Here is a 10,017-nt window from a genome sequence, read left to right on the forward strand (position 1 = left end):
TCATCTACTGAAGGCAGAATCCGGAGATCAGATTATGCCCTCTGTAGATTGATGTGCAGTTATACATAAAGCAGTTGCAGACTCTCACTGATTCAGTGATCTTAACTATTGGTCACTGATGGAGGAAAACGTATATATATATATACATACGTGTAATCTTGTATTCCGAGTCATGCATGGTCAATCTAACGGCATGTGGTAGCACACGTAATCGTATTTGCATAAAATGTAGCTAATGCAGGCACAGTTAAACCATCGCGGGAAGTAACGCATGCATGGTGTTCCGGTGCCACGTGGGGGTTTACGAGTATGTCTTGACATCCGGCCGTTATTATAGAAGGATTGGTTGGTTTGTGACTATTTATTTATTTATTTATTTATTTATTTATTTGATTGTAATTTAACGCCACACTAGACACCAATGGTCTTGGTGAATGGGTAACTGACTTTTCAACATTTGACACACAGACGGTTCCACGCAAAGCGATCTCAATGTATACACCATATTGATGGAATGCAAGCGATCTTCAATAAACGCCAGTAAGTAAGATAATTTCAAGGACTTTAAGAGAAAACATCTCCGAAAACAATGAAAACAAGGGTATAATAACATCAACATTTATTGTATGATTTTATATGCCCACCGTTTCATCTCATACACTTGCCCTTAAAAATTAAATATGATAATATTCAATCAATGTGAATACGGATGAAAACAAAACTTCTCCATGCATGCGTATATATAAACAAGCTGTCAGTATTCATGACGATTAGATCGTATCACGGTTACGTCTTATTTCCTATAAGGCACATCTTTGCTGTGTCGCTCCACCGACCACCGGGGAAGCACAACAAAACATAGGCGCCGCCCCAGGCGTCACACTGAATGTATCGGTCCTGGGCGTAGGGATATGGAAAGAAGAACTGTCCGGCGGTGATTTTCTCTTTGGTGCAAGGGTTGGGCACGTTAGCTTCCAGGAAACCTTGACCTTGGACTTGGCCGATCGAGTTGTCCACCACACACTGCATGTCCTTGGGACCCCAGATGAGGCCGTCCGGACAATCGCTGATCCAGGCGTCTCCCCAGACGTCGCAAGTGATGAACTTTGTTTTGTCGGATACGTCTGCAAAGACCATTTGACCTGCCAGTATGGCTTCCACGGTGCAGGGATTGGCCAAGTTGGGGTCTAAGGGAACCCGTGTAAAGTTGAGACTGCCGGGAGTGCCGGGTCCGATTTCGCACATTTCTGTGACGTTGTTGTACACGTGATCATTGGGACAAAGGACGATGTAAACCTTACCGACAAAGTCACACATCAGGAACCTATCGGGATGATCAGGATGTGGGAACTTCATCTGACCGTTAAGAAGGTTCTCTCTCGTACAAGGGTTTGGGAATTCCCAAGACACTACAAACAAAAACATTTCTGTTGAACATAAAATGCAATAGGGCAACTATCCTATCTAGAACTTAGGTTGCGGGTCAAAGTTTGCATTATTTGACGCACGATACTGTTGAAAAGTAGTACAGAGATGGGACTGCTGGGGATGACATATTAATGACGGGTTGGACACATGGTACTGCCAAGGGGTGATACATAAAAGCCGGATGTGATGAGAGGAATGATAAAATACTGCTGAGAAGAAGAAAAAGGACATCGGTTGTTACAAAACAATAATGGGAAGAATATGAGCTTTGGATGTGACAAAATACTGCTGACGAGAAGGATATGAACGTTTGATGTAACAAAATACTGCTGAGGAAAATAATATGAGCGTTGGATGTGATAAAATATTGCTGATAAGAAGAATGTGAAAATTAAAAGCTACAAAATACTTTTCAGGAGAGGAATATGAACGTTTGATGTGATAAAATACTGCTGACGAGAAGAATATGAACGTTGAATGTAACAAAATACTGCTAATAAGAACAATATGGGTGTTAAAAGATACAAAATACTGCTTATGAGAAGGGTATGGACGTTGGATTTGACAAAATATTGCTGAACAGAAGAATATGGACGTTGGGTGTGACAATATTCCAGACGAGAAGAATATCAACGTTAGATCTGACAAAATACTGCAGAGGAGAGGATTATCAGCGTTGGGTGTGATAAAATACTGCTGAGGAAAATAATATGAGCGTTGGATGTGATAAAATACTGCTGACGAGAGGAATATGAACGATGGATGTGACAAAATACTGCTGAGGAGAAGGATATGACCGAGGGATGTGACAAAACATGCGGACGAGAGAGGTATTAACATTGTACGTGACAAAATACTGCTGACGAGAGGGATATAAACGATGGATGTGACCAAATACTATCTACGATAAGAATACGTACAATGGATGTGGCAGAATACACCTGACGAGAAGAATAGAAACATTGAATATGACACAATACTGCTGAGGAGAAGGATATGAACGAGGGATGTGACAAAATATGCTGAGGAGAGGTATATCAACATTGTATGGAAAAAATCTGCTGACGAGAAGGATATAAACGAATGAATGTGACAAAATACTATCGACGAGAAGAATGTGAACGGTTGATGTGACAGAATACGTTGATGAGAAGGATAGAAACATTGAATTTGACAAAATATTGTCCATGAGAAAGATACGAACGTTGAATATGACAAAATACTGTCGACGAGAAGAATATGACCGTTGGATGTGACAAAATACTGCTTAGGAGAGGAATATGAACGTTGGATGTGACAAAATACTGTTGAGCAGGGGAATATGAACGTCGAATGTGAGCAGGTATATGACTTCTGACATGATACCTACAGAACAGTCAGTACTGGATATACCGAATTTGCTACGAAAATAAAGGTTTACCTTTACAAAGTTCATCCTTAAAATCGGTTAGGTCAGCAGGGGTACATTTTCTTTGTACGCCGTGGTCAGTGCAAATTACGTCAACCTCTGTAAGACAAACGTAACGACTTGCGTTAGGAAGAGCATTTTTGGAAATAGCGTATCATCTATAGCTGTATATACAAAGTAAAATAAAGTTATGAAAGACCATTTTATATCAATGGCAGTTTTCTACGTATTTCATACAGAACGTTAAGTGTCAGTAGATTCTTTAGGGGATCATAAGTACACAATGATAACAACATATAAAATAAACAAGGCGGCTACGACAGCATGTTAGATGGCAAATACAATGGCCTGTTAACATATCTACCTTAGTTATTCTAATTTCAATTTATTAGACATCACTGATCTAGATTTACTCGGTATGCTCTGTTGTCATCACATTTAATATACAAAAGCATGAGAGCAATGCACAAGGATAAGGGTTTGGTCCACGTGTTTTTATCAGATTCTTTAAGCCATAAACCGTATAAATCAAATCAATTTGACGATGATGTCAAATACATATTCCAGTCAAACATATGTAAATAGATAAATATATATAATGAGAAAAAAAACTGTAATAAAGACGTAAACTTAATATTACTTGGGTCGACTGGAATTTCGACAACTTTCGATACTGCCTTGCATACAATGGAACTGTTAACATCGAGACGGTACAGATGTCCCTCTATGGTGATATACAGCGTCCTTCCATCCCCGTCTAGGTAGATGACAGATGGCTTGTCTTGAGTCGCCACGGACTTGATCTCGTAGTAAGCCACACCTGGGTTAGGGTTGTTATAGGCGGCGTACACGGTGGCATTGCCACAGTTGACCGTGGTCTGAAATCGATGTTAAATGAAATTTATATATAGCGTCAGATGTATACAACAACAACAAAGATAATGTGTAAAGATGTAAATGCTTTAATTATTTTAAATGCGGGAATGTACCCAAGGAATGCCGCGGTTAATTAGGAAACTGGGCCCAGTTTCACAATGCTGCGTACGACATTATGTATTGTACATTTGTCGTACGATATTTTGTACGTCACTATTACCATACCATTGTCTTATATGTGCGATTATCGCACCTGTACGCCATTTTTGTGAAGATGGGCCCTGATGTTACATATAAAACTTAAGTCTCACAACGCCATATGTGTACAGCGAAGATAATGCGTGCAGTGTGATGTTATAAATGGTGTAAAAGCGGGCATATATCCAAGGCCTGTCGCGCCTGTCAAAGGATTCCTACACTGTGAGGAAAGGAAAGGACTTGGTGGTGAAGATAACTCACAGAGAAATGGCGCCAACTCAAAAAAGGAAGAATGGACGAATGAATAGCTGAAGAATAGGTAAGAACTATAGGTCATATTTTAAAATTCGTGGTATTTTTATGAATGGTGCACAAATATGTACATGACAAAATTCGCGGTATCATTGAATGACGTCAAAGTAACGTCAAGCTGCTGATGTCAAAGTGCAATAGAAAAAACATATGCGACACGACCGCCACAGCGTTAAAAAATAAACAAAAGTGTAAAATATAAAAGCATCCGACGAACTGGCGATATAAAATCTTAGGGCAACTGTGCAAGAAAATGTTTAATTCTTGGTATCTGCTTGTGTGTAGGTAATGTTTTTTGTTTCTGCTTTCTATCTTAGAAATTACAAAGAGTAATTGTTCTGTAGTGTGTCATATACAAGATGTATCAACGAGAAAACAAAGGCGTTTACAACATAATGGTTAGAGCCTCCCCCTCGAAGTCGGAAGAACTTAGTTCAAATCCGGGTCGGGTCATACTGAAGATTTTAAAATGGTACTTGTTGCAACTTCGCCTGGCGCTCAGCACTGAAAGGAAGTGTCAGTATAATGTGACTGGGTGGGGCGTCATGTTTGATGTCTTGTACTTCAGTGGCGGGATACAGGCCGCACTTTGGGGGGATGTAGGCCGCACTTTGGCGGCATGGGCACTGCCACTAGAAGACACAGTATATTTACACAGGCCTAAGGAATAATCGTCGTCATATGACTGAAAAATTATTATGTCAGGCGTATACGTAAACACAAGAATATATACATACATACATGCAGACATACATACATACAAGCTAATTATTAACAGCGTGCTTACTTCTAATTCTGAATATTTTACTGAACATAACAGAGCTCACATAAAGTCTACGTGCCTGATAGACATATCGGCAATAAGCTTTAGCCTTGCTCATGTCAGCTGAAACTGCAACATCACCACAAATTCACTTACCAGGAAGGCTTCTAATATCATCATTCATACACCACGAAAGCTTGTAATATTAGCATTCACTCACCATGAAGGCTTTGCAACATCATTCACTCACCGCGAAGGTTTATAATATCATCATCCACACACCACGAAGGTTTGTAATTTCATCATTCACTCACCACGAAGGTTTGTAATATCATCATTCACTCACCACGACGGCTTCCTTGGTGTCGTTATCGGTGTGGTTTCTTCCAGGAACAACAATATCACAGGGCTTTTCCAAAGGACAAACCACTTCTGAGTCATTAGCGTTGGACTCTGGCATTTGGATTTTGGCTGGGCAAGAGAAAGAGGGACAGCAAATGAAATATGGCTTCAAAACTCGTCTTTTAAAAGAATTCCTGCCGATTCTGATATGCTAGTAGGTTAAATACTAGTCCACCTACTGGTTGATACTTCATATACATATTCCTTAATATCAGTAGAATTAAAGGAGACTCACGAAGGGAAATCAAATATCATCAAGGTGTCTGTGATGGTTGCAATAGTGAGTCTATAACTTATTGCATCCTAATACCTCTAATGGGTCTTTTCCAAATTCCAATACGTATTTTGAGATCGTCAAAATGGATTTCTTATTACCTTTCTTTGTTACCAGTCTTTATTAGCACATTTGAGATTTGCAAAGGAGTCTGACCCTAAAACACCTCTTCTTAAAACAAACGCATAAATAGAATTATATGAAACATTAAATAGTTCCTAGTAAATAAATAAATAAATAAACCAGGAACCCACTTTGGCATGTTGCTTTTTCCATTTGCTGCTTCATGGATTCCATGTTCGAGAAACCTTCAACCAGGAATACGTGAGTGCAGTCAGGGTCTGTAGCCACATCATTCAGTTCGCTTTGGTCAATATTATTTCCAACGCCCACGGCAAACATGGTTATTTTCATTTTGCGTGCGCGCTCGGCCGCATTTACAGTAGCAGTGGGATCATTTGATCGCCCGTCTGTGACCAAGATGGCAGCGTGCGCTGCACTCTTTCGCGCGCCGTATTTAGCCGAGAGTGACCTGTTCACAGCCACGTCAATTGCTTCTGCCGTGTTCGTTCCTCTGCCGATATACCGAATGGCCTTTACGTGAGTTATGAGTTCGCGGCTAGTATGATACGTGTTCAAATCGAATTGAACGTCAACGGCTGTACTATATGAAATGACGGCTAACTGTGTTGCGGTTGGTCCGATGTCAAAGGCGGTTATCCAATTGATGACGAAGTCCTTCTCTTTTTCAAAATCCCTAACGTTAACACTTCCCGAGGAATCCAGAATGAACACGGCATCAAGTGGTTTATCTTTGCTGCAGCCTGTGTGAAATCAGAACACGTCAACATTATACTGTTCGTTGACTCTTATTAGGTCTAATAAAGAACTATATCTTTATTTAATTTGTATCATTTTGATTGAGGTTAAGCAAACAGTAACAGTATAGTAGCAGAGAAATAAGGTTATTTCCATACTGAACACAGAAATTTTTATCTAAAGAATTATATTTATTTATTTATTTATTTGATTGGTGTTTTAGGCCACACCCAAGGATATTTCAGTTATTCGACGGCGGTCAACCTTAGAGAGGGAGGAAACGGAGTAGATCCCGGGTGAAACCCTCGGCGAGCACGCAGTTGCTCGAAGAAATTCCCACGTACCGCCGGAGAGGAAGCCAGCATGAGGTCGACATGAACTCACACTAGCCGCATTCTTGAGGGGCTCTTTGGTAATTGCGCCGCGCTGGCACGCTAATCACTTCGGCCACGGAGGCCCTCTAAAGAATTATAAAATCATTAAAAATAAAATTTTCTAAAATTATTTTTGAAACATTTGCGTCACTCCGCAAAATGGTGGTGTTCACTTACTAAGTGTGAGATACTTCACAGCGGAGGTGAAGTTGGAAATCGGAGTTGGGTTAGAGTGATAAGCCCGATGCCAAAATTCGGCCTGTTTACTTATCTCCCTTGGTATATCTTGCCCCTTGCTCATGACCTCTGTGTAGAGACGAGCAGCAAGGCCAGAGTACAAAGGTATCCTTAGGTCAGTCCAAGATACTTGCGACCAATCAATATGCAGATTACTTTGCCGAATGTGGGTGAAATAGGACTTGGTGTGCGCCGACGTCTGTGTCAAAAGGAACTTGTCGTTGTCAACCTGTTCAAAGAATGAAAGAACTGGTTTGGAATACTTGGTAAACCTATACACGAATGGTGAAAAATTATTTCCACCCGTCGAAAGAACCCAGTTGACAGTCAGTCTGTCACTACTCCAAGTGTGACGCACAGTGGGCTCACCTTATTGGTGGGAGGCAGGGTCTCAAGTCTTAAGCGCTAGACTACACAAAAGACCACCCGAGCATCATCGATCGCCTCCTGTCACCAAGGACTAACGAATGGTGAAAGTGGTTGAAACTGCAAATCCTCTGCCAAAGACTGGACATGAACCCGAGCCCGTTGTGCCCTAACAACTGAAAGATAACCGTCTCCAACCATTGGACCTCGACCCGATCCCCAGTAACGTCAGATAAATATAGTGTAGACAGTTAATTGGTTTATTTATTTATTTGATGGTGTGCTCCGCCGTACTCAAGAATATTTCACTTATACGACGACAGTCAGCATTATGGTGGAAGGAAACCCGGCAGAGCCCGGGGGGAAACCACGACCATCCGCAGGTTGTTGATATGACCTTTCCGCGTAACAGAGGTCAGCATATGTTACCTGCCAAATCCCGCCGTCGTAACCGTTTCTGTAAGTGTTGCCATTGTTGCCGTCTCTGCTCTCGACAAAAGCCAGGCGTCGTAAGAAAAACTTGTCATCTTCAAAGATGCAGGTGTGATGAATAAGATCAATGACAGCGTCGACCACATCTGCGCCTTTCGACCCTGGGGTCCTGGTCAAGTCGGTTTGTCCCCAGACTAAGCCAATGTCTATAAGAACCAAAAAAGCACAGCAGACAGCAAGCCTTGTCGCCATGGTTCGTACATTCTAGACTGTGGATTTGGAGAAGATCGGATCTGTTTATAGATATACCTCCGCGGAACAAGTGCATTTCGGAGAAAAACTCATATATCATCAAAGGTACGGTTGGAATTAGGAAGTTCCCCAGCTCTTGCGTAAATATTTATCTAAGATAACCCTTAGTGGTAAAACAGGATCTCAGTCAGTTATTACATATAGCTTGCCGTGCCTTGATTCCAGGTATACTGCTGTATTCCTGTGGCTTTACATTAAGGCCTATGTAATTCTGGTGCCATGCGCTGATTTTATGATGGTGGCTTACGTGATGTGAGTCACAATCATTCAACGTCACGTGTGTAAGTAAATATAGCTCACCTTTTGTACCAAAAACTTGTCTCTTACACGCACGTATTATTCCATTTTCCAGAAATCAGTACGTTAAAAGGAAAAATGGAGTTAGTCTTAAATGACTGAGGAATTAAGACGCTTGATTATCATCCGCTAGAAGACGCCATCGAGGTGAGCGTTCATACCCGGCCGTGGAACAGGAATGTGTATATTGACCCATCTCTCAAAACATATCACCTCTTCTCAGCTTTTTGGTACACAGGGTAATAAAGTTTTGAAGTGTATATATAGGAGAGAAGTGCTAAACTTAAGCTTCGTGAAAAGATTAACAGGAATTCTATCCTAACACGTCTTCGATTTGAGATTCAAAAGGCGAAAGGAACAAGTGTAGCTGTAAAGTTTTAAAATATGAAATATGTGTTCAGAATGAGCTGAAGTGAAAATTGTGTGCAGAATGAGCTGAAGTGAAAATTGTGTGTAGAATGAGTTGAAGTGAAAATTGTGTGCAGAATGAGTTGAAGTGAAAATTGTGTGCAGAATGAGTTGAAGTGAAAACTGTGTGCAAAATGAGTTGAAGTGAAAATTGTGTGTAGAATGAGTTGAAGTGAAAATTGTGTGCAGAATGAGTTGAAGTGAAAATTGTGTTCAGAATGAGTTGAAGTGAAAATTGTGTGCAGAATGAGTTGAAGTGAAAACTGTGTGCAAAATGAGTTGAAGTGAAAATTGTGTGTAGAATGAGTTGAAGTGAAAACTGTGTGCAGAATGAGTTTGAAGTGAAAATTTTCTGCAGAATGAGCTGAAGTGAAAATTGTGTGCTCAGTTAGTTTTGAAAGAAGTGATATATGCTCGTTTTTAGTAATGACCGCAATTCTGTTAGTTATAACTTTAATATATATATAGCTGCCTGACTAGCCTGTGCTCAGATTTAGTTTCCAAATTTACACCGCTGTTGTTCAAGGTTACGTCATTTTATACGGCCACTCAGTCTATGATACGTCACTGTATAAGTGCATGATAAACACTCTTGAGTATGACGTTAAAGAACCATAAAGTATATGTGCACGACAGAATATTTTCATAAAGGTGAAGAGACAAAAACTTCTTCCTATACACAAGCATACAGAAATGTTAAAACCGCCCGCGTTCACGTTCGACGAGAACGACGTCCACTTCTGCTGTTTCCCGGAATGCACATATGCTGAAGAAACAAATTTTACTTGCAGTGTCAAAAGAGAATGACTGGCCTATAAATGTTAAAGGGCAAAGAAAACTCTAAATTGATGTGTATGTCAGATGAATGACCGTCAAACATTCTCTTCAAAAATAGTTGAATTATTTTTTCAGATTTTTTCATTCCAGTAAAATGCATTTGAAACTTTGGATTCTACGATGGCCTTTTTGTAACTATAATGGGACAAATGACGTCACACCAAGTTTTTGCCACACAACACACACAGACTAAACGCATATAGATCTATGAAAGTATTCGTTGAATGAACCTTGGAACGAACCATTTCAAGCAAAAATTTGGTGCAGAACCCAC

The 10,017-nt window shown here is 40.4% G+C and overlaps 1 protein-coding gene across 1 annotated transcript; it reads right to left on the minus strand.

The window, feature by feature from the left end:
* Window positions 1-602: 602 nt before the first annotated feature.
* LOC135480311 (uncharacterized) lies at window positions 603-8,335 on the minus strand. The gene is made up of 7 exons (XM_064760122.1): window positions 7,887-8,335; window positions 7,032-7,320; window positions 5,916-6,485; window positions 5,332-5,456; window positions 3,477-3,714; window positions 2,849-2,935; window positions 603-1,409 (listed from the first exon to the last, which is right to left on the minus strand). Exons 1-7 carry the CDS (start codon window positions 8,139-8,141, stop codon window positions 787-789), a joined length of 2,187 nt encoding a protein of 728 aa, XP_064616192.1. The 5' UTR covers window positions 8,142-8,335; the 3' UTR covers window positions 603-786.
* Between the last annotated feature and the right edge of the window lie 1,682 nt (window positions 8,336-10,017).

This window comes from Liolophura sinensis, chromosome 13, assembly GCF_032854445.1.
Source record: "Liolophura sinensis isolate JHLJ2023 chromosome 13, CUHK_Ljap_v2, whole genome shotgun sequence".
Taxonomy (NCBI): domain Eukaryota; kingdom Metazoa; phylum Mollusca; class Polyplacophora; order Chitonida; family Chitonidae; genus Liolophura; species Liolophura sinensis.

Excerpts from the sequence above, each read along its gene's own strand:
- LOC135480311 (XM_064760122.1), bottom strand. The coding sequence starts at position 8,141 with ATGGCGACAAGGCTTGCTGTCTGCTGTGCTTTTTTGGTTCTTATAGAC. Across the intron at positions 6,486-7,031 it reads TGTGAAGTATCTCACACTTA|GCTGCAGCAAAGATAAACCA; the intron begins GTAAGTGAACAC and ends GATTTCACACAG. Across the intron at positions 2,936-3,476 it reads CGAAATTCCAGTCGACCCAA|AGGTTGACGTAATTTGCACT; the intron begins GTAATATTAAGT and ends TTTGTCTTACAG.